Consider the following 25,120-nt stretch of genomic DNA (forward strand, 5'->3'; position numbering starts at 1 on the left):
TTATATGTATATCATCAATGTTCCTTGAGGGAACATGTATGGGTTCACGTGCCTACGGGCATTAGTAAATGACTTTACTTTTGCGTGCACTGACCCACATGTTGTCACCATCCAATCCTCCATCATTTCGTGTTACATGGACAGTATACTAAGTATAGAGTGTATTCTTTTATAATGTTCCCTCTAGTTTTTGTTTTATGCTTGTAATTTCTATAATATGTGTATGCTCTTCATCTTCATAAATGCTAACAACAGTAATAATAGTGATCATAATCATCATCATAAAAAATAATTACATTAATGAAAACAATACCGATGGTAAACACGCCAAACAAATACTGCCCTCTCTCGGACAACAATCTTATTAATCATCTTCAATCGCTTTAAGGATAGCGATTCGAAATGTCCAGAACACAATGTTTCCCACAACGCAGCATATCAGTACTATGCTCGCTCTCTTTTCGAAATACATGGCCACCTCTCGCCACGTCTTTTCTCCATCCTGCCCACTTGGTCTCGTTTTCCCGCCATCCTTGACGACCACTTTCTGGGCGTCGTCTGCCCACAGCTGGTCCGCGGTCATACCCGCAGAACGATCGTCCTTCTCCTGTGCAAGCGACGATACCTTCATCATATCACCATAGAACAATGCAGAAGGAAACTTCTCTTGCTTGACGCCTCTGTGTTTGATTTTTGCGCACGGGCCGCTGACAAGTCGTTGGAACCAAACAGCGGGAGACACGTCATCGCTCTTGTTGTACATTCGCAGAACGATCGCCTCCACCAAGACGGACAAACAAGATAGGATGATCATGATACAGATGTAGTTGGCTAGATACAAAGGGGGGACGGAAGGAAGGAATGAAAGAATAGATTACGTAAGATACATTATCGGTCTCTCAATATAAAATGTGTAAAATCTACGGGGAATTTTCGTGTTTTGGAAAGTCGTTGCAGTGAGTTATCTGACATTCACTGATAGTCTTTATTTTTGTGTGTGTTTTATTTCAAGTTACATGATTGTGTTTCTTATTCTTCTAAGGTTTATGATATGACTAAATTGAATTCGATACTATGATATATCATTTCTTATCCGTCGGCTTCGTACAACTGGAGAGACTAGCTGCGGTGTTAATCACATGGTAACAGCGTGAAATTTACTTCATATCACAGTCTATAAATGGTTGAAGCATTTCTTAAAAGCACTTTCGCAAATTGGTCGTGAAACACAGCCAGAGCTACATTAATTTCTTTTATCAATATCATTATCATTATTGTTATCATTATCATTATTATCATTATTGTGTATAATACAGTTGTACTTTGATATGTCTGATTACTTGCATTTGTTGGTTGACTCTCACTTTCATTTTGTTGCCTCCACTTGGTACACCTTATTAGGGCTCACTGTTTGCTCAAGCCCCCCTCCCCCTCCCCCCTTTTCCTCTTGCTGTTGCTATTCACTCATTTCCTTTCTTTATCCCTCTGTTGTTCCTTATCTTGTTTGATGTTGCCTCCCTATTCACCCTTTTCCTTCAATGGTTGCCCCCATGGTCCTCAGGATCATTACTGACCCTCCTCTGCCTTTTGTCTGTCCACCCTCCTGCTGCAATCCCCCTCCCTTTCACTGCCTTTACCTGTTGGGCTCCTTGCCCATGACTTCCTACCTTCTCCTTTTGTTTTCTTTGTTCTTAGTACCCAGCCTGTCCCTGACTGTTCTTGTTGTGTGAAGTCCTTATATATGATTGCTTTCCCTGCCCGTTTGTCACTTTGCCTCTGACGAAGATTCTGCTAGGATATCGAAAGCCAGTCCCCTTTTGACTCCATTTTACTCCATTGGCTCGCCACTATTGGATAAGCAGTTTTCAGCAGCTTTTTTTTTTTTTTTGCTACGCTAAAAAAACAAACACACACACACAAACAAAACAAACACAAAACACTTTCTATACGATAAATTGCGATATTCCATTAGGCCTACTCTTGGAAACCTGGTATATCCAGTCGAAATGCATCTAGGTATTTCGAATCTAATGACTAAAAGATGCTCTTGATATTTTGCTTGAAATCCCTTAGAACCTTTGCTACTCAGGGTGTCCATTCTCTGTACATAATGAAGAGTGAAAATAAACTCACAGCAGTACTGCTCTCGAAATTATTACGCCTACACTTTAATGGCCGGCAGATCAGATTACAATAGTTAGTACTACTATAATGTTCAACGATTGTACTTGACGTGTAAAAAGCTTACCTGAGATTTGCCCGATTGGCTACCGCAATTGCAAACAAACTTTATCCAAACTATCAGAAAGTAGTTAGTTATAAACGAAGGTATTTCATGGGCAGTTCTTATGTCACTTGTATGCCCACCTGGAAAGAATATCCGTAAGGTATGCATAAACAGATAACATAGCAAAGTAGCATTTGACATGTTTGAGTAGGCCCTTGATTAAGTTGTCTTCTTTAATTTCCTGCAGAAGAAGAGTGTGTTTAGAACCTATGCATATTGGGCAACCACAGTTTGAGAGGAGATGACTTACCCAGTGCCGGGGAGCCGCTGGGAGGCATAGCAGCGCGAACCGTCTCCTGAAAGAGGACCATGGCTAGGAGGTTGGTGACTCCGAACGAGATCTTCTCCCCCGACTCCGGCGGCAGCACGAAGATTAGCAAGGTGGTCAGCGAGAGGAGGACGGAGGGGATGATGATACCGAGAACGTAAGATGTGGATTCCCTCCGCAAAGTCAGGTGGTAATGGACTTCGGTGAATGGCTCATCGCAGCATGAGTACAGACGCAAGATCTTCTCCGTTATGTCCTCCTGGATTCCCCACGCGCCGTTGTAGCGAAAGGTATTGAGCGTGGTCCTGTTCCTCTCGGAGAAGAAGTCGAGATCCAGCAGCTCGCGCGAATTCGCCCACGACGAGAACTCGAAGGTGCATCTCTGGACATCGAAGGGGAAGAGGTAGACGTCGAAGAGGCAGGCGCTGGTCAGGATGACGGGCGAGAGCCAGCTAACCTCCCCGCTCGATGACACCGTCGCCCGACGGAGAATCATCTTGTAGGAATCCAGTTTGTTGCTGCAGTGGGGTGAATAAACTTTCACTCGTGAGTCATAAAGGGGGGGGGGGGGGGGGCCGAGGGGAGGTTGGTGACGAATAGATAACGAAAAATTTTCTAGAAATACATCTTTGAATTAATTTACATGTATTTGTTTGATTTCCAACCATACAATGCACATCACTCAGTATGACATTTAAATTGGCATAAACATTGGTATACAAAATCAATGTAACTCATTTCACGATATATGATAGAAAATTGTTGAGAATGGAAATGCAATGTACTGTGACTTTATTACTTAACCGAAACAAAGATGTTGGAATTGGAGGGGACCCTGCTAAAAAGCAGTGCTTTAAAGGCATCGTATGGTTTTTGTTGAGACCTTATTTCAGGTTTCTAACATTTTTTGATGAGATGTCGAGAAACCTTTTATGAAATATGAAAGAGCATTCAACGTTCAAAGAGGAATTCAACGTTTATTTGTTGAAAATTGGTTTTGAAATATCTGAGATATCCAAAACAGAGCGATTCAAGTGGGACCCTCCTTTTATTACGATCACTTTGTTTTACTTTGTTTTTATGCCTCCGCCACGAAGTGGTGCCGGAGGCATTTTGTTTACGGGTTGTCCGTCCGTCCGTACGTCCGTCCGCATTCATTTACGCGATAACTTGAGTAATATTGACTGGAATTTTACCAAACTTGTTTCAGGTATAAAGTATAATAATGCAATTACTTGATTAGATTTTGGGTGAAACCGGTTAAAGGAGAAGTCAAAGGTCAAGGTCAAATCATGAAATTGTATCTGTTTACGCGATAACTCAAGACTGGATCAAGCAAATTTCACCAAACTTTGTCCGAGGATGATGCATGATAGGACAATTACTTGATTAGTTTTTTAGTGAAATTGGAAAGAGGTCAAAGGTCAAAGATCAAGATCAAATCCTAAAATTTATCTGTTTACGTGATAACTCAAAACTGGATGAAGCGACTTTCACCAAATTTAGTCCAAGGATGAAGTATGATGGGGTAATTAGTTGAGTAGTTTTTTAGCGAAATTGGCAAGAGGTCAAAGGTCAAAAGGTCAAGGTCAAATGCTAAAAATGTTGCTATTTCCCCATATCTGTGCAATGCCCAAAGGTATTTTCTTGAAACTTAGTGTAGACATGTACTACTGCGTAATGATTCTCCAGAGAGAGAGTTTCATGTCATAAGGTAAAAGGTCAAAAGGTCAAAGGTCAGGTGAAAATGTTACAATTTCACTTTTCTCGCAAATGGTTCAATGTATCTTCATGGAACTTGGTACATACGCATGCATTGACTGGCAGGGATTAGCTAGGGAATTTAGGGGTAATGGGTCAATAGTCAGGGTCAAAGGTCAAGGTCAACTCCTTAAAAATTACACTTTTTCTTCATACCTTGAAAATTATTCAATGCATAAACTTATATAAGGGTTGGTGAAAAGTCAAGTAAAAATCCTCAATTCCCCAAATACATGTATATGTACCTGTGCTCTTATACAATTACTAGTAAAGCAAACCTAATTCAAGGAAAGTGAACATTCAAGACATTTCTGACAAACCTGTCATTTCAGTGTTTTACCAGTTATGTGAAACTGTCATCACACATTGTAAAGACATTTTACTATACACCTATTAGGCGAATCATGCATTATGGCAGAGGCATACCAGTCGCCATATCGACATTTCTACTAGTTTTGGATGTTTCAGTCATTTCAAACCCGATTTTCATCAAATAAACTTTGAATTCCTCGTAAAATTGTATGTTCTGTACTATTTCATAAGTGTTTTCTTGGTATCTGGCAAAAAGTTAAAAGTCCAATTCTCATCTCCACCAATACTGTACCATCCCTTTAAGCTGCTATCCTCGCATGAATAACAACTATAATAACCGTACTATTATAGGCCTACTGAACTCACAGAACTAAGGCAGATTGTCTAAAAAAGAAAAGGGAAAGAAAACAGGAAGACAAAGAAGACAAACAACAACAAAAATGGACACAGATACACACACACACACACACATTATATATATATATATATATACGATGATGAAGCAGTTCTTTTTATAATTACAGATAAGCATGGGAGAATTGACAGCGTGAGACCAAAGAGGAACGGAACAAGGGGCGAAGGAAGAGGAGGTCAGGGTCAATACCAAGGCACGCATATTACAAAGAGCTCGACGAAGTATTAAAGGAGATTGTGTTTTACAGGTAAATACAAAATATGAAAACAAAATAAGGACTTAAAATCTAAGGTCTTCAAAGATGAAAAACTTTTGAAGTTTCTAAGTATACGATTAAAATAACTTGTTAGAAATTGCTTTAATAGCATTTCTGTTATTGGTATACTTCTTTAAAAAAACAATCAGGAGCTAGACACACATGCACACGTGTACATGATATTCTACATACATGTATATATAATTCTCAGCATTTTCATTGCGCCATGTATCTGTTAAAAAAGGGAAAAAAAATCCAAGACACAGACTCCTCCAACGAATATTGTCCCAGGCAGTTAGTAATTGATCGTCTAGTGAAAAATATACAGCACGTACACTATAATCATATAATAATAATCTCAGAAATCAAGCATGTCATCTATGGATGGAAATATCCTTTTTATCATTATGATAAAGGAATGCAGAAAATAAATCAAATCAAAACAAAACAAAACAAAACAAATCAAACCGATTTAAATCAAATCAAACCAAGTTAAAATGCTTACCTTGTTAGCAAAGTAATGTCTGGTGTCCATATCATGTCCACGTCGGTCTCAAAGTTTGATATCCCGCCGTAATCAGTTTCGTTCCACACCAAGAAGGCATCGTGCCAAACCTGGTATAGGAAAAGAATATAAAACACTATTATAGGCGGTTCTTTTTCTAGAGATTAAGGTACTAGTAGATGTCTGTCTTACAATAGAGTCATGTATGACTGTGTGGGGGCAACGTTTTGACTATTTTGGAGAATCAGATTTAATAGGGATATGACGAATTTCCTTATTCATCTCGATCTCTCTCCCTCCCCTCTCTGTCTCTGCAGTTTCACGTCTGCTCATTCTCTCTTCATATATTATTATCTGTATAAAACATATAAATATATTCCACCGAGCTCCCGGATATACCTTTTTATCATTACGAAATACTAAAGATGACTATTGAATACTGAAACTCAACTCTCTTTCTCATTCGGTCAATGATTGTGGTATTGTGTCCAATTATATAATACATACGAAGTATGCATTCACCGAGTACGATGAGGGAGAAGCATTCATGCTTGATTCTCTATTTACTTCATCCGACGCATGGTGGTACAAGCAATCGTGTTATATTAATGTTGAACAGCCAATCAGACTGCATAAAATGTGACACCCATTTTTTTTTTTTTTTGCAATAGTAATTCAAGAGTGAAATATATAGGGCTCTAATATAAGATAGTAAATTGACTATTGACCACTATCATGCATGATAGTGGTCATCTATATATGCGCTGCTCTGGAGTAATTTATTATTATCATTACCTTTCTGATGCCTCGACTTCCATAGTACAATTGTATTTCTGTTTCCTTATCTCCCGCGACTTCACTTATAGCTTATCACCTTTTCTTTGTTTCGCCTCTGCATAATATTTATTATTTCCTGAGCAAAAAGCCTTCTGATGTAAAATTCTCCACCTTCCGAGTCTAGAGCATCATTATTGATACCACCACGGACAGCCGATAACGCCTAAACATGTGCATTTTTAACTTTAGACTTTGAACATACCATTATATTTTTTTAAATGTCTGCGTCGAGGATACCGCTGTTACAGGAACCAAGGTCATTTGAAATGAGGGGCTGATAACTTCCTGGGGATAGCGGTGATAGCATTCAAGTCCTGTTCTATACATAATTAATGATAGCTCTTTCCCATGCCGCAATTATTTCGCTGCTAATGGTAATAATGACTAAAAAAAGAGAGAGAAATCGCTTCCACAAAGAAAAAAGTCGATGATCCGGATAAAAAAAAAACTTTCATGGAAAGGAATAAATTATGATAACACGTATACAGAAGCAGCAGCGAGTAGCAAATAGTTGATCAAGTTGAAGGCCGAATAATTCTGGTGTGTCAACGGCTCGGGAGGCCCGTCCAACTGAGCCCTGCTCAGGGGCTATATACTACGCCATCAGACACTTGTGTTTGTGAATATGCAAGTGTATATCGATATAAATGTGTGGATATCGTTATGGACCTAACGGCCCGTTAACGATTGCACGATCACTGTACAGGCATGCCAACCTGGAAGCATTAAACTGCACATTACTTCAATATAAGAGACCATTCTGAAGCAAATAATTTTCACGCAACAATATATATATGACGTACTCTTAAATGAATCCCACAGAGATTGGAAAAAACCATCCCCCATCATTCCCACTGATTCCCACTGATCAGTTACTGGCCATCCCCTTTAAAATGTCATTAGTTAAAAAACAACAACAGGAAATTGGAAATGATTTCCAAATTTGGTAGAACACGCTGTAATGCTTCCCCGTGATATTTTTACAATTTTTTTATACATTTTTACGCAAATCGTCCGTCTTATCATCAAACACATCCAAACACAAATACACACAAATTCTCACTCACACACACGCACACACACACACACACACAAACACCAATCTTCAACGTACTCATGGTACTAGTACATTGAATTTCATCCCAACCCTACCACTGCAAACCCGTCTTTACGTTATACTTCACCTGTCCACCCTAACCTTGGTATAAATATGTATACTGCACTTGCACTTATTTTTCTATGAAGTATTTATTTACCTGAGATTGAATATATGACTTGTATGACGTAATTGTTTTATGCATCAACGTATCATTAATTTAGGAATATTGAAGGTTGAGGCTGCTTGTCAATTTATATTTGCAGTAAAAGTTGTTTTTTTAAGAGCTTTTAGGTAAATGTGAGAATGGCATTGTATCCATGGCCTTCATGACGTCAGTTGATGACGTCACTGCAAGAGAATCAGCTTTCCCTCTATCCAGTTTTTTCGTTGCATTTTATCGCGGATTTTGTATTTTGACAGGATTTTCCCCTTGTATAGTCACTCTTTTATACGATAGGTGTTTTTTGTTTTTTTTTTTGATGAGTGCAATTAATTTGATACAAACCAGTTTGACAGCGGCCTGCAGAGTTATTTGCTGAAGTGGCTCGTCCTGAAAACAAGAAAAGAGAAAAGAAAGAGAAAACACAATGACTTAATCTTAAACAATTAATCTATAAAAAGATAGCTAAAATGGCTAAATGCATATCTCTTTTTAGAGCACGCAAAAAATCACAGTAGAATAATACTATGTAAACCAATGGAAAACACTCGCACTAGGCCTACACAAACACACGCACGCACGCGCGCGCGCGCGCACACACACACACACACACACACAAATAAGCGTACAGCATGTACTCATGCCACTCGACACTCGCTCGAGACATGTTATGTTTACCCTGTCAAACACAAATAAACGTAGCAAATATTATTATTTTATCTTAGTAAGGCATTTGACACACTTGACCATTCGATCCTCCTGTCTAAGCTCTGTCACTATGGTGTAAGGGGTGTGGCTTATCAGTGGTTTTCTAGCTACTTGTCAATGAGAAGACAGTTTACTCACTGCAACTCTGTTAATTCTGACATTCTGTATCTAAAATGCGGTGTTCCACAGGGATCCATTCTAGGCCCACTTTTATTTCTCATCTATATAAATGACATTTGTGATGTTTCCACAATCTTGACCTACACCTATTTGCCGATGATACAAGTGTTTTCTTATCTCATCGTGATATTCGAACCCTTGAACTCACTATTAATTCAGAATTACCAAAGCTAACATCATGGTACAGAAGTAACATACTATCTCTTAATGTGCAGAAGACTAATTTCATTCACTTTAAAGGGAGGAAATGCTCAGGTGCTCAAGAAATTAATGTCAATCTAGATGGTACCCGCATTGAAAGGAAAACATGTACAAAGTTCCTTGGCGTATATATTGATGATAAACTTAATTGGAGTGACCATGTGAATCATATCGCTACACCGATATCCCGCAATATTGGTATATTATATAAAGCAAAATGTTTTGTTTCTGACAAAGTGCTTTTGATGTTATATAATACTCTTATCTTACCTTATATTTCGTATTGTAATATTCTGTGGCCAACGTCAAAGAGTTTGACAGATAATATCCTTTTGCTGCAAAAGAAAGCTGTCCGTATATGTACAGGGTCTGGTTTCCTAGAACATGCAGACCCATTGTTCTTGAAATTAAAATGTTTAAAAGTAGATGATATACATTTCCTACAGACTGCCCTCTTCATGTTTCGTTCTAAGCAAGACCTATTACCTGTCTCTTTTTCGACAATGTTTCAACTGAACAGTGCAGTTCACTCGTATCCCACGAGACAAGCATCAGATATACATTTAGTGAACCCTGGTACTGCACTAGCCTATAAATCAATCAGACATAGCGGTCCTGATGTCTGGAATACGCTACCTCAGCATGTGCGTAATTTGCAAAAAATAGTTACTTTCAAAGGGTCGATCAAACATATTCTATTATCAGCTTCACGCTGAACTCCTGGGTACTATTAACTATTAATCTTGCTGTGATCATATATTTCCCCTGAAATCGACACACGATTTGAATGGGATTTATGAGAAATTTAATCAGTGTAATTCGCTTATAATGACTTGACACTTTAATCTTCTTTTTTTTTTTTGGGGGGGGGAGGGGGGGTTCTCTCTTGTCAATGTCCGACAGGACAAATAGGCATCACACATGCATTTCTTCTTTCCCCCCTCATGTTCCTCTCTTTTTAAATACCCCCCCCCCCAACTCATCATTTAAATATTTGCAAGCATATAGATTGTGCGCACGGGGGTTGCAACGATTTTCAAGCTTTAAGCTTATGTTGCAATTCCTTTGCGTGTTCATTACCTTGAATAATGTAGCTCTCTTAGAGTTGTATACTATTTCTGTAACTGCTTCTTATCAATGTATACTTATCGTATATATTCTGTCTTGGTTATATGAGATGTACTTGCATACATTTTGAATGCACTCCTATTTTGTGAACACGCATGAATTCTTGAATAAATAAATAAATGATAAATAAATTATTATTTTGCTATCAACACATGCTGAAAGTTAAAGGTATGTGGACTGATATGCGCGTAGCCACATTGATTAGCAACTCTTTTATTGCGTAGCATGTTTTCGCTACTACGAGCTGAGCAAACATGATTATTGTTCGGTTTTCATGTCGAGGCTGAATTGAATATCGTGTGGGGTTCAAGGCAACCATTAATAACTATATTCCTGGTAATAATAGGAGCGTGCTTACATCGGTGTCTACATGGTGCAGAACATGAATGATAAGATGAACATTATTTGTTCATATACATGCATCCGTATGCGCACGCACACGCACAGATACACAAATTATGTATAATTTATCATATAGTGTATACACACTATGCCATCCATCTGTGCCCTACTGGTGGAGTAGTCCTGAGGCCCCAGATCAATTATTAAGGCTTTGAAAAACATTGTCACAACCTTAAGGGGAATATCAAAAAAAAAAAATCCCCTTTGGAACGAATTCCCCTTCAGACGTATATTCCCCCATGGACGCTTTTATACTATATATATATATATATTTGTTTCGTGATCTTGTGGGGTTTGAAAGCAAAACAGATAAACAAATAAACAAAACAATTTTGAGGTCATCAAACGGGGAAAAATAAAACCCTTAAAATTGCACTCGTTACATATCAAGAAATATCTCTGAAGATATTATCCAATAAAAAAAGAAATTATCCAGTATAGTTTTATTATTCGCTTTGCTTTTTCAGCCTTAATCTCAAATATCTTGAATTGAAACAAATGAATTCATCTGCCTCCCCATGCTTAAAGGACAAGTGCACCTTTACATACTTGTGGATTGAGTGTATGCATCAATATCAGAAGAACAAATCAGTGAAAGTTCATGGAAAATCGGACAACCAATTCAAAAGTGACATCAAAAGCTGTAATAGTCTTCTCATCCAGCAGTCACTGGGCAGAAACGTCAAAAAATGCATTACTTTTGAACGGATTGTCGGATTTTCCCAAAACTTTCAATGTGTTCTACTAATATTGCTGCATTCATTCAGTCCACAATGTAATTGTGATGGATCACAATATGCTGTCATTGAACTATAGAGGGCCTCTGTCAATTTTGTTGGGGCACCTCTCCCATTATTTTATACAGGCAGATCCGTCTCCCACTCGGTCATCTTTCATGGTGCCTCGTGTTCGCCCCTTACCCACTGGATCGCCATAAGAACCCCGCAACAGAACCAGTAGGGCGTACTCACACACCTAGCACCCCATCACACTTCTAGTAAATCATCCAGTTCAACACACATACACCCACACCCCGCAATAATCCCCCGAGAGGACACCACCACCTCCCCCACTACAGCTATTTTTGGCGACGAGGATGGGATTCGAGACGGATCTTTGCATACCCATCCGTGTAGGATATCGATGGCGGTGTGCTACAGTAGGAACTGAGAGAGTTGGACACGCCTTATGTCTCGTGGTTGGCGCCATGAGTCTCTTGCTGTAGCAGGATGGATGTTGGATGTCTTCGTGGACCTGACTTCGTAATGAGGGAGCAGACCAGACAGATGTAGCCTTCGTGTACAGCAGTGATTTAGCGACGGGATTGAATAGCAGCAGAGGAACATTGAACCAGTGGGGCTACCGTTGTTCAGCGCTGTGACTGATGCGGGTATATGACGTAGCATCCTAGCTGCTAGCGGTGATGTGGCTACGTTTTGGTAACAGCTATCTTATGGAACTTTGAGATTGTGTAGTGGTGAAGACTAGAGTGTTTCATGGACTCAACACCATCAAAGAGCGGACGATTGTCGCGAAGGACGGATTGATAGGGCATTGTTACAGATTGAAAAACTGTATTGGACAGGTGTGGACAGCATTAACCAAAGTTCCACACATGTCTGTAACTGATTGATATGACATATTATACTGTTCATGTATGAATGAGAAAGGTGTATTGTAGGGCTACAGTTATATATCCAATGTCATTGCATGTTTATATGTGATGGTATTCATAACTTCTTGTCATGTCACAGTGATATTGCTGGTACCCATGCATGTGTGTATACTTAGGGGGATTGATTGATTGTGATAGTCAGTTAATACCATTCCCCTTGAGAGTATTGTAAGATCATTTTTTGACAAGGGATGATTCAGTTGCAATTGTGACTGCAAGTTATTGGAGGTGGGCCAGGTTTTCCCATCAGTGTTCCCTTATTTTTTGTAAAGGAAAAGAAACGTTTTGATTGTTTCTTTCTTTGGAAAGAAGGCTAAACCTTTGTTGTTCATGTATAACTAGCAAGTTATAATATTGTTGAAGATGTCTTACATTCAGATTGAAGATGCACCGGGGGATGTCTCTGAATATCCCTTGCAAAGTGAGGGACACCTGTTGTTGGAAGTTCTACAAGGTGTTCATCCTCAGGCCACTGGACTGGTTTTCACGGATTAGGATGGTAGAAAGAGACGAGCCATGGCAGTGCAAGGACAAATCCCACCCCCAGTTGGCGGCTGGAAGGACAAGGTTTACGTCCCTTTTGTTCCTGGTCACGCAGACAGTGATGCAACGAGCAAAGAGTTAGCAGACCTGAGAACGCAACTCCAGGAGCTGTCCGTGAGAAAGTCTTCCAAGTTTGTAATGGCCCCGGAACGGAAGATCCCGGTGTTCGAAGGAAGGGCGTCGGAGGTGGACGACTTCATCACCAGTATCAGAGCTGCCTTCTCGAGGTACGACATCTCCGAAGAAGAAAAAACTTCGTACCTCCTTGATTTTGTGCGAGGACTCCCCAAGGCTGAGGTCAAGGCCCTTATTAAGGACGAGAAGACTGCGGAGGAGATCCTCCAGTTTTTGCAAGACTCTTACTCGGGTGCCCAGAACCTTGGAGAGCTGCAGAGGTTATTCCTGCAAAAGAAACAGAGAAGGGGAGAGCCTCTACGAGACTATGCCATTGATTTGGAGAGACGGTTCAACAATCTCTGTCGCCGAGATGAAAAGCTGTATTCGGAGCCAAATGTCATTCTGGTTGAGCAGTTCATCGAGGGATTGGATGACCAGATCCTCCGGAATGCTTGCCGAGACCGTTACGAGGGAGATAGCTCCATCAAGTTTCGAGACCTGAGAGAGTTCGCAATCCGGAGGTCCGGACGGGAGGAGTCGCGAATTACAGGTCATGACAGTGCAAGACAAGCGGCGTTACAGACCAAACAGGATGGGCTCCAAACCCCTTCGTCTGAGATATTGGTGGCCCTCAAGAAGATGGGAGAGAACCTGGTGCAAGCAGTGCATGAAGTTGTGCAACCTCTTCGTTCAGTTCCCCCTGGTACTGGTGGTCCTCGTCCTGCCTACCCAATGAGACAACCAAGAGGAGCCTGTTATGCATGTGGGATGTATGGGCATTTTGCACGAGAGTGCCCTGAGAGGTGTCAGCAGGGGCCTTACCCTAGTCAGTACGCATATCAGCAATACCAACCACAGTTCCAGACTGGTGAGCGTTTTACTCAACCTGATCAACAGAGGTTCCAAGATCAGCGGGCGCAACCGCATCAGCATTGGTCTCATCCCGAAGGAGTGAATCAACCAAGTCCTACGCGGAACCAGTATAATGCCAGATCAGGGAGACCAGAACAGCAGGCATCTAGTCCAGATCAGAGGGTCGCTCAAGACCAACAGAGGCCTCAGCCAGATCGGAGGAATGAAGGACCAATAAGGGCTGGAACCTCACGTGTTGATGCAAGTTCTGAGAATGTGGATACTGACTTCCTGGCCAAGACAGTCGGAGATTGTTATGCAGTTGAAGTCGAATTCGAGGGTGTTGAAGTATCCTGCTTGCTGGACCCAGGCTCTCAAGTTACAACGATCTGTGAGAGTTTCTACAGGGAACACCTTGAACCGCGTGGCATAGTGTTGAAGGAGATTCCTTCCCCATTCACCCTAGTCTCTGCTAATGGCAGTACCATCCCCTACGTCGGATGCTTTGAGACAGATATCAAGGTCCTGGGAGAGATAGTCCGGGAGAGGGTTGTCTTGGTCCTGGCTGATTCTGCTGAAAGAAGGGAACCTGACTCAGTCCAAGGGATTCTTGGCATGAATGTCCTACAGGAATGTTGGGAGAGGATTGAGCTACCAGGACAGGGATACCTTACGAGACTTAATCAGCCTACCTCGAAGCAAGCTTGGCAAAAGGTGATGAAGTTCATCAGCGCCAGATCCAAACTAGGTGATGAGGATGGCAGAGTTGGCAAGGCATGTCTGAGTGGAGGTGTTGTGATCTCAGCTCGACAGTCTGTGATCATTGAAGGCCAGATTCCAGCAGGCAATGGGTTCAAGTTTGATGCTGTTCTGGAGCCCGACCATGATGGCGCCATACCATGTGGAGTAATCGTTCCTCCCTGTTTCGTGGATGTACAGAATGGCAAGTTCTCCTTGGCAGTACACAATGAGGGTGAATCTGAAGTGGTTCTACCGGATACCACCAGACTTGGTCACTTATACATTGGGGAGAGGTATTGTCAGGATCAGCCTGGGCAGGACGTCTCAGGAGCTGCTGGTGTTTGCAGGATATCAGCTGAGACAAAGGACGAGCATGACCTTCCTGTACCCGTTGACGTAGATTGTTCCGGTCTGGGTGTGGAACAAGTGGGCAAACTGAAGCAACTTCTCATGCAGCATCAGGAAGCATTCTCTACAACTGATAATGATGTGGGATATACTGATGCAATCACACACCGAGTTGATACTGGGTCAGAAGCTCCCATCAGACAACGACATAGGCCGCTTCCTCCTTCTCAGTACCAGCTTGTCCGCCAACACATCCAGGACTTATTGGAGAGAGGCATTATTCAGGAGAGTCAGAGTCCATGGGCTTCCCCAGTGGTTGTAGTCATGAAGAAGGACTCCAGCATCAGGTTATGCGTGGATTACAGGAAGTTAAACTGCATAACACGTCGTGACTCATTCCCACTGCCACGCATTGAGGAATCCCTACAGGCTTTGGGGGGAGCAAAGTTCTTCAGTGTCCTGGACCTTACGAGTGGGTATTACCAAGTGGCGGTACATGCGGATGATGTGGCCAAGACAGCGTTTGTCGTCCCATTTGGACTCTTTGAGTTTACCAGACTACCTTTTGGGCTAACCAATGCCCCGGCCACGTTTCAGAGGCTCATGCAGAGGTGTCTCGGTGACAAGTGTTACTCCAATGTGCTGATATACTTGGATGACATTATCGTGTATTCAGCGGATTTCGACTCACATCTACAGCATCTGGGCGATGTACTGTTACGGATGAAGGCCTATGGTCTGAAATTGAAGCCTGCCAAATGTCATCTTCTGAGGGAGGAGGTGCAGTATCTTGGCCATCGGGTATCAGCCTCGGGAGTTTCGATAGATCCGTCCAAGATAGCAGTTGTCAGGGAGTGGCCAGAATTGGTGACTGTGAGGGACGTCCGAGCCTTTCTGGGTTTCACTGGCTTCTTCAGGAGATTTGTGAAGGGATATGCAACTATTGCCGCACCTCTGTTCAGTTATCTCCGGGGCTCACCAACCAAGGGAAAGGGCAAGAAGAAAGCTGTTGTCCCTGGATCCACCAAAATACAGCTCAACGAGGAAGCGCAAAAGGCCAAGGAGACTCTAGTGGAGCGCTTGACAACTGCTCCTGTTCTGGCATATGCAGACTTTCAGAGGCCATTCAGAGTGGAGACAGATGCCAGTGGAGTTGGACTTGGTGCAATCCTCTACCAGAAGGACGAACTGGGGGAGGACCATGTCATAGCATATGCCTCACGGACCCTGAAGCCAGCAGAGCGAAGTGGTCGATATAGTGCATTCAAACTGGAACTATTGGCTGTCAAATGGGCCCTGACAGAAGTTTTCAAGGATTATCTCCTAGGCAACAGATGCACAGTGGTAACCGACCATCACCCTTTGTTGTTCCTAGACAAGGCAAATCTTGGCTGTGTCGAGATGAGGTGGGTCCAGCAACTCAGTTCATTCAACTTCGAAATTGTGTATCGTCCTGGCAAGGCAAACCAAGCCCCTGATGTGTTGTCACGCAGAGATGACCGTGACCCAGATGAAGGAACCATGACCGTGACCAGTTGTGCGATGAGAGCTGCATTTGAGTTAAGTTCTCCAGGAACCAATGTCCCCCACATGGTTTGTAACCAAATAGAGGTCTGTCGGCAAGGGGGGATACTATGTCTTCCTGGACTCTCGGAGTAAGTTAGGAGCCAGCAACTGTCAGACGAGGTACTGAGAGAAGTTGGGAATTTTGTGCGACGGGGTACACTACCTAACCGACAGGAGCGTGAGCAACTGTCTCCCAAAGTACTGGATCTGTTGAAGGAGTGGAAGAGACTTTCAATGCAAAATGATGTCCTTGTCAGAAAGGTTAAGTCGCCCAAGGATGGACAGTTGTATCACCAGATACTCCTTCCTGTGAGCCTACAAGAGGAGGCCCTTCATCGCTACCATGATTCGGCAGGACATTTTGGTTCCAAGAGGACATATCGCATGTTGGCAGACAGAGTTTTCTGGCGCAAGATGGAGCATGATGTGAAAGAGTGGTGCCGCAAATGCAAGAGGTGTACTTTGAGCAAGCCACCAACAAGGAGGCCACAGGTTCCTTTTTCCAGTCTTACGGCTAGTGCACCAATGGAGGTTTTGGCAGTTGACTTTACTGTCTTAGAGCGCTCTCATGATGGCTACGAAAATGTACTTGTGGTAACAGATGTTTTCACAAAGTATACCTGGGCAATACCAACCAAGGACCAATGTGCAGTGACAGTTGCAAGGGCTCTGGTGGCGCATGTTTTTATCCCGTACGGATGTCCTTACCGATTGCACTCTGATCAGGGAAGATGCTTTGAGGCCCAGGTAGTGCAGGAACTCTGTGAGCTGTACGGAATTCAGAAGAGTCACACTGTCCCGTACCATCCGGCTGGAAATGGGCAGTGTGAACGTTTCAACAGGACTCTGCATAACATGTTGGCCACTCTACCTGAAGCCCAGAAGCGGAAATGGACCCTGTATCTGCCCGAGCTGATGTTTGCTTACAATAACAGCCCTCATTCAGCAACTGGAGTGGACCCTTTCTTCCTGATGTTTGGGAGAAACGCAAGGTCACCATGTGGTATTGATCCAAGTAGGGAGGTCCGACATTACAGAACAGTGCCTGGTTACGTCAGGAGACATCAGAGTCGGTTGAAAACAGCCCGAGCCATTGCTGCCAGACAGGCAAGAGGAATCATAGCTGCTAGACAGGTTAAGCAGGCTAAGCGAGTGTTCGAGGCACCACTTGGGTTGGGTCAGTACGTCCTTGTTCGGAAACAAGCATTCAGGGGTAGACATAAGATCCAAGATTGCTGGGAAGCGCAGCCCTATCTTGTGGTGAAGCAACCGTTTCCAGATCGTCCAGTGTATGTTGTAAGGAACAAGTCTGGAGAGAACGTCTTGCACCGCACTCAAATGAAACTATGTCCTTGGCTTCCGTCAGAGGATCCTGGTTCTGTTCATCATGAGTCCTCCAGTGTTCTGGATAGTGAAGGTTCTGAACCAGTGGCCACTGCAGCATATGTCTTGCGCTCACGTGGGAGACCGGATGGTGATGTCCCAATAGTTTCTAATGATGATGACCCGGTTGTCGATGGAAATGATGAAGTAGAGGAAGAGAGCATGAATGGGATTGAAGATAATGAGATTGAAGGAAGGGATGATGACACTGAAAACACTGATGCCAGGTCAAGCAGTCCTGCTAGTGAAGATGGCCAACTTCGTCGGTACCCTGAGAGACTTGGTCGGGGCCAACCACCTTCTAGGTTCAGAGATTATTACATGTTTTAGAGTAAACATTCCCTCTTTTATGTCATCAAGGGACGATGACATAGTTAAGTGGTGGGGGATGTGATGGATCACGGTATGCTGTCATTGGACTATAGAGGGCCTCTGTCAATTTTGTTGGGGCACCTCTCCCATTATTTTATACAGGTGAGTGCGTCCGTTATGTGGAACTCCGTCATTTTTCATGAAATATCAGTTTATGGCACAATGTCATGCAGTATCCATTATGTCATATTATACATACATATTTCAGGTTTGGAAGTGTTATTGTTAGATTGTATAATGTTATTCTAAAGATGGATAATTTGGTGTTAGGAGTATGGTTTACACTTGGCTTGATGCAACACCTAGTATGTATAGTACGCACGTCTATGCCACAGTCGTAATGTGTGTGAATTAGTCTGCGGATATGTGTGTTGTGTATAGGCGCATTGAGTCACTGCGGTCGTAGGCTTGTGCGTATGATATACTGCAGTACGTAAAGACTGTAGGCCTAAGTGGGGTTGGAGTACACGGTCAATTCAAGATACGTTGGATAAGCATAGTGAGTCAGTGTGTTATGAGTAAAGAAAGAATGCCTAACATAGTGTGATAGGAAGATTGGATGGTGTTTATTGACTATCGTTGCTTAATTAATGCAACTATGTAATGTGATTTTGGTGGAAGAGTTTAGAGATAGAGTCAGAGATGTACAGTGCAGGTACAATGTTGTGGGTTTATAATGTAATACCACTGAGGTTGTAAGATTAACTCTTAAGAGGGAATAATTAGTCTTTTTGCTCCGATCCCCTAATAGAGTAAGATTCTGTATCGATAGGAGGGACTAGGGTGTTTTGTAAATGTGTTGTCTAGCAAGAGATTTAAAGAAGTATTTACCTGAGTATCGATCATAATAGTTTTGACACACAGTGGAGGAGTTAAGAATACAGATGTAATGCACTGCCATTATCATCATTTAAGGTTTGTTATGCTGAGACATTGTGTAGATTTGCATGTGTTTTTCATAGTTGGTGTACCCTGTGATCTGAAGTTGTAAGATCCGCAGTAGTTTGGTATAATGTAATTTTTCAGCATTATCATACCGCCATCCTACCTTTGCTGACATTCCAGATTTGATGTAGTAGAACTTATATGGATCAGATGTGTGATTGTAATTGTTTTAAGCAATAGTTGATTTGACTGTGACGAAGTGACCTTTATGTGTTAGGAATGGTTGGTGGAAGAGAGGATTTGTCTGTATGATATCGCGTGACTTTTATTAAAGAGCAAATGTGGTCAAAGAAAGGTTATGTGAAAGTGCTAATAATAGACACATTTACGTTTGGGCAAAACCGTTCAGCAATTTGGAATTACTGAAGAGAGAACTGCTGTCTCATGTGTTTTTATTATCATTCAAAAAAAATAGCATAGTTTGAGTCAGATCTCTGTTGGACTCTAAAGCAAAACAGGTATTATTCTTTTCACAAATAATGATGAATGAGATATGTTTTGTATATTTTATATGCAAGGACTGGTAGTCACACATGTAAAAAGCCTTTATCCTACTACATGTATATGGGGTCTGACATTACATTAACAGAGTGGACATGACACTGGCTACTTTTGTCATGAAGTGTGGAGAATATGATTTTATTTCGTAGAGTGAGCCTTCTATGTGAATAGGCATTACAGTGTTGTAACATACAAAATGTGTAAGTCTCAAAAAGCAGATATTGTTGTAACACATTTACATTGTATCAGATGGTTCCACAATACACTTGTGTTTGTATTCAGCCATTTACAGTCTGTTTAATGCATTATAAATGGTTTTGAAAAGTCATGATTAGTGAAACAACAGAGAGAAAGAGAGATTTATGACACACATACAGCTGATGATATGGCAGATGCTTTTACTAGTTATAATACTACAAAGTGTATTATTGATACTCCACTGTGGATTTACATGGTTTAAAGGGTGATGACTCATTTGGTATCTGTGTGTTACTATATGACTAAGATGGTTTTGGTGTTAAACATGTACGGATTTCATGATATCGTACACTACAGTGTTCCGAGAGTTAGTGTGTTTCAAGTGCATTTCAAGGCATGTATTTGTGTTGGACAAAGATGTTTGTTTGTAATGATATTATCATTACATGTACAATCATATTAATAAAGACCTCTCCCATTATTTTATACAGGCAGATCCGTCTCCCACTCGGTCATCTTTCATGGTGCCTCGTGTTCGCCCCTTCCCCACTGGATTGCCATAAGAACCCCGCAACAGAACCAGTAGGGCGTACTCACACACCTAGCACCCCATCACACTTCTAGTAAATCATCCAGTTCAACACACATACACCCACACCCCGCAATAATCCCCCGAGAGGACCACCACCTCCCCCACTACATAATGAAGGACGAGGACTTGTCCTTTGATTTCACTTTCTAATGTTTGAGTCGAAGCCAGTGAACCTCGTGGTGAAAACTTATTTTACAAAGTAAGCCTATATATATATATATATATGACTTTTTTTTTCTTTTGTTGTATGTGTAATGGTGCCTGTTGCCACCACAAAGATCAATGATAAGGTACTGAAGAGATTTTGACTAAAATTCCGTAACTTATTTTTTTTTTTTACAGAGTGAAATCATGAGATTTTTACCTATCGGCAAAAGTTAGATTGTGTCCTGTTTGTCCATCGTTGCAACCTTAAATGTTAAATGATTGTTCTCTTCGAGTGCGAGGCGCATCGTCGAAATACAGACAACAACATAGAAATAAAAGCTTCTTGAAGACGATACCTTTGAAATACCAATTGATCATGAGCAGGGGGCGCCTGTAAACAGTGTTTTTATGGTGTTAGAAAAAACAAATAATGACTGAACACAAACATAAAGAAACAAAGAATGGACACCGCGTTCAATGCAGTGAAAAGGGATTTTTACCTTAGACTTTAGAAACTGCAAAAGGCGGCAACGTCAAACCAGAATGATGTTGATACAATAATTGAATTTTAATCGATTGCCTAAGGCGCAATGTCATGTATACGTCATCCACTTTAGTTTTGGGACAATATTCGATTGTGGCCTCCTACGATATGAACATTGAATAATTGAATTTCACGAGGCATCGGTTGTTCGTGTCTGCAAATGAGCGTGTCTTTGTGATAGTTATCAATGCGTTCGTCGATGAGCTTGTATGCCCTTGAGCATGACGGGAGTGTTTCCCTACAATAATGTTATGATGAAAGAGAACGTGACAGACGCGGCTTTTAAATCAAGCAAAAGCACCAGCGAGGACTAGTCGCTTTCACTTCCAGCTATCAAATCAGCGGTGATGATGTGTGGCTAATCGAATATTGATTTGGCATTACAGTCACTGACAGTAACTGTTGTCCTCGGATGGCTACGTCTATCAGCACATGAAGCACACAGGCATACCGGAATGTACCACACGCACACACGCACTCACTTTTTTTTTCTGAAACCTTTACTTGATCTCCTTCAAATTGATCAACAAATCAACCATAAAGCCAATTATTACACTTCTATTTTCTACTGCGTAGTTCGTACAAACCAATTATTCCGATTGCGTTTCTGGCAGTATTATTTCACATTACAAATCGCAACAATACAATTAACCCGTAAGACCTAACTCAATTGGATTAACAACATTCTACAAAATAAAAAGTGAGGAGGATGGGGTGAAAAACCCACGATTACCTAACCTTTACCCTCCCAATCCCTAAGAAACATACACTCCCACACATACTTACTAACACCAATCACACACATTTCACTAAACACTCGAACCCGTGCGCCACACATCCATGGGTGCACTTCACGAATTCGACACCCACGAGCCTTACAGCCCAGGAGCTCGACACTAGGCAAAGAATGCCCACGAGTTCGATGTATAAGCCCCGTGTAAGATGTAGGCCTATGTCGCAAAAATTGGGCCCCAACTTTTATTAGCACTACTTTGTTTTTGTATATCTCAGCCATTTCACAACCGATTTTCATCAAATGAACTTTGAATTGCTCTTTATAGAATTCCCCTGTTTGCAGTTAATGAGCCTAATTGCTTTTAACTTTTCATTTCCTTTATGATACCTTCTCAAACTCATTATCTGAACGTAAATGATTATCAAGGAGGTTCATAATTTCTCAGATAATTATTTGGAAAATTGGTAATACGATTTATAATTTGTTAATGAAATTAATTTACACATCGATTTTCCTTCTTTGAATCATGTACTTGTAATCTGCTTACTGATATTCCATGTGATATTACTGAAAATAATTTTGATTTATGTATGAAATTGTGTTGGAAGAAAAACAAATCAAACAAACAAACAAACAAACAAACAAAATAGATGGAGTCACAACAGTCGTATTCCCTTTGTTCCCATGTTTGATACTGCCATTCAGAGGTTTGTGCAAAACTGGAGCTGCCCAGCAGATGAAAATATAACTTATTCTCTAGGGAAATATATGTCTTTATGATGGTAGTTACTTCTTGCCATCCTTTTTTTTATTAAAAAAAAAGACGATGCATATCTGTACCGAAACGGGGATGCACTAATCGAAATTGTGAAAGATTATTTGTGAAATACAGGGGAGGGTTCTAAAATCTACATGACTTTACATAAAAAAGAATAACATACGCTCTGATTAAGCTATTATAAATTTCATATGTGGCAAGTGATCTGAAGAATCATAAAATCTGCTCAGCAGTGAGGGTATACAGTTTCTAATACTTTTACAACACAAAAATCAGATTTACAATTTTGCACATAATATTATGTTTTGGACGGAAGTTACTTTTTCTCTTTTTATTTCATAAACATTATTATCAAGTGAAATATTATATCATAGATAGACAAACAAGCAAAATGTTAACGTTCAAAATCAATTTGTACCTGAGCCTTTTCTCTTCTTGGAAAAGTGACATTTCCTAATTTACGACGCACTAACGCACACACACATACACACATAATCACACATATAAGTGCCTTCACAATTCTAATGTACTACGTTATGCCATCTAACTTACAAATTCCACAAGGTGATAGACGACCATGCGCAATTTCACTTCAATCGATGTGGAGTCGTTAAATACCGGTCGGATCGTATTCGGTCCGTAGTTCCCGATCAGGTCTGTGTACAGCCGTCTTTTAAAAAATCGTAAATCGCCAGATGCCTCGCCCATAGCTATGAGGAAAACACAGTAGCTTTTAATATTCAAGGTACATATACGTCACAGAGTTGGCAAAAATGTCGCCACAATCACAACTTCCTCAACCCTGCCCATCCCCTCTTCCCACCAACACGACCCACAATTAAGCTTTCCCAAGTATTACACTTCTTACAATGGGCACTGCTTGAAAATACGTTTATTTACAACACATTCATATTCATACAACAGACATCATAATATGGATGTCTGTATGTCAGTTTAGGCCTATGTGTAAAAGACAAGATAATAAGACACGAGAAAACAACAACAACAACAACACAACAAACAGCAAAATGATTGTTCTCCATCTATAGTTTTAAAGTTTGTACCGTTCATAATTATGCAGTGTGTACAGTATATATCTTGAATGCATTTTTTTAAATCATTTCATTCATTTCATTTCCTACAAGCTTGTTTTTTACGTGGGCGTCTCTTTTCCAAAAACGCAATCATTTTAAACATTAGTTTCACATGTATTGTATACATTGCATTTTTTCTTTGAACTTGTACCAACAAAATGTGATGTTAGAAATAAAATCTTATTTGAAATTGAATTTGAAATTGAAATTATTGTTATCAATGCATGTAGTAATGTTATCGATACCATTATCATTCTTATCATAATCATTAATGTTGTCATTACATATAAACATAAAGCATGTGTCGACACTGTCTTGTGAACCCATTTGAAAACAAAATTGAAAAATAACCTCAAAATTGACTCAATTAACTAAATAACTATACAAGAAGGTTAATTTCTTGTTTCGAATTGATGGTGCTAGAAACAATTGCATTTAAGTAAATTTTGCAATTTGAGCTGGAAAAATTCTTTCGGATATAACTGAATCAAGATTTCTGTTATGATAACCATATGTTATGTTCCATCAATAGTAAGAAACTCTACACTTTATTAGTCGATGATTCCTACGCAATGATGGAGAGAAAGATGTTAAGGAAAGAAGACAATGTACAAAAGAAACGGAAAACACAAGTCGATACTTCATTTGTAATCTTCCAAACATTTGAAAAGCTTTGTATTGTATCCCCATCTTTATTTGAAGAGTTTGTTTGCAAAAACCAATAAGTCCATTTTTGAAGATTTTAAAGTACGGTCTCTGTCATAAAGTACAAAATAATACCTTTTAAATGATATATTGGTCACTACATATATAGGTGCATTTTTGAAGTTATGGTCAAAAGAAGCAAAAATTTTCTTATTATTCTCTCTATTTTTCTTGACTTTTAATCGCAAATATCTCCATTTTGGCAAATACGGACTTACCGGTTTTTGCGAACAAACTCTTCATTTCTCCTATCTACATTAATTTGACTATAGTCCACATTGTCCATATTGTAGATTTAGAATAGTAATATATGCGGACAATGACGCCCCACGAAATAATGCCTTTACGTTTGCTAATTGTAATACCTTACATCCCATAATCATGTAAATAATGTAATAGGGCTTAATATAAGAAATACGAATAGTTGACTCAGCTAAACAATACATGCATGCAGACGGACCTCGCTGAAACAGTGGTGGCTTATGGTAAATAAAGCCAAATTACGAGAATTACTTTAATGATTGGTATAGACATTAAAGAAGGAGACAGATAATCGAAAGAGAAAGAGAGAGGACAATATAGAATATGCGCAGGTGAATTGCCATGTTTTACACTTTTAGTGGTATTGATATTGTCACAGATCAGGAATGAAGAATACAGTAGTTCGGACCTTACCTACAATACGAGTGATAAACGCCAACAGGCAAAGTGTGATCCGAAATGCACCCACTGGAGTCCGCTGCCCCGCCATCATCATGCTGCAT

General features: G+C 40.6%; 1 protein-coding gene across 1 annotated transcript; it reads right to left on the reverse strand.

Moving 5' to 3' along the window:
* Nucleotides 1–364: 364 nt before the first annotated feature.
* LOC139744616 (neuronal acetylcholine receptor subunit alpha-7-like) lies at nt 365–25,120 on the reverse strand. The gene is made up of 6 exons (XM_071655046.1): nt 25,087–25,120; nt 23,110–23,267; nt 8,246–8,290; nt 5,805–5,914; nt 2,538–3,073; nt 365–831 (listed from the first exon to the last, which is right to left on the reverse strand). Exons 1-6 carry the CDS (start codon nt 25,118–25,120, stop codon nt 365–367), a joined length of 1,350 nt encoding a protein of 449 aa, XP_071511147.1.

This window comes from Diadema antillarum, unplaced genomic scaffold (assembly GCF_040938485.1).
Source record: "Diadema antillarum isolate AM-2024a unplaced genomic scaffold, OU_Dant_1.0 seq00001196_RagTag, whole genome shotgun sequence".
Classification (NCBI taxonomy): domain Eukaryota; kingdom Metazoa; phylum Echinodermata; class Echinoidea; order Diadematoida; family Diadematidae; genus Diadema; species Diadema antillarum.

Coding starts and splice junctions, on each gene's coding strand:
- LOC139744616 (XM_071655046.1), bottom strand. CDS start 25,120: ATGCAGCATGATGATGGCGGGGCAGCGGACTCCA. Junction 23,268..25,086: donor TGGCGGGGCAGCGGACTCCA/GTGGGTGCATTT, acceptor TTTTCCTCATAG/CTATGGGCGAGGCATCTGGC. Junction 8,291..23,109: donor TCTATCACCTTGTGGAATTT/GTAAGTTAGATG, acceptor TCTTGTTTTCAG/GACGAGCCACTTCAGCAAAT.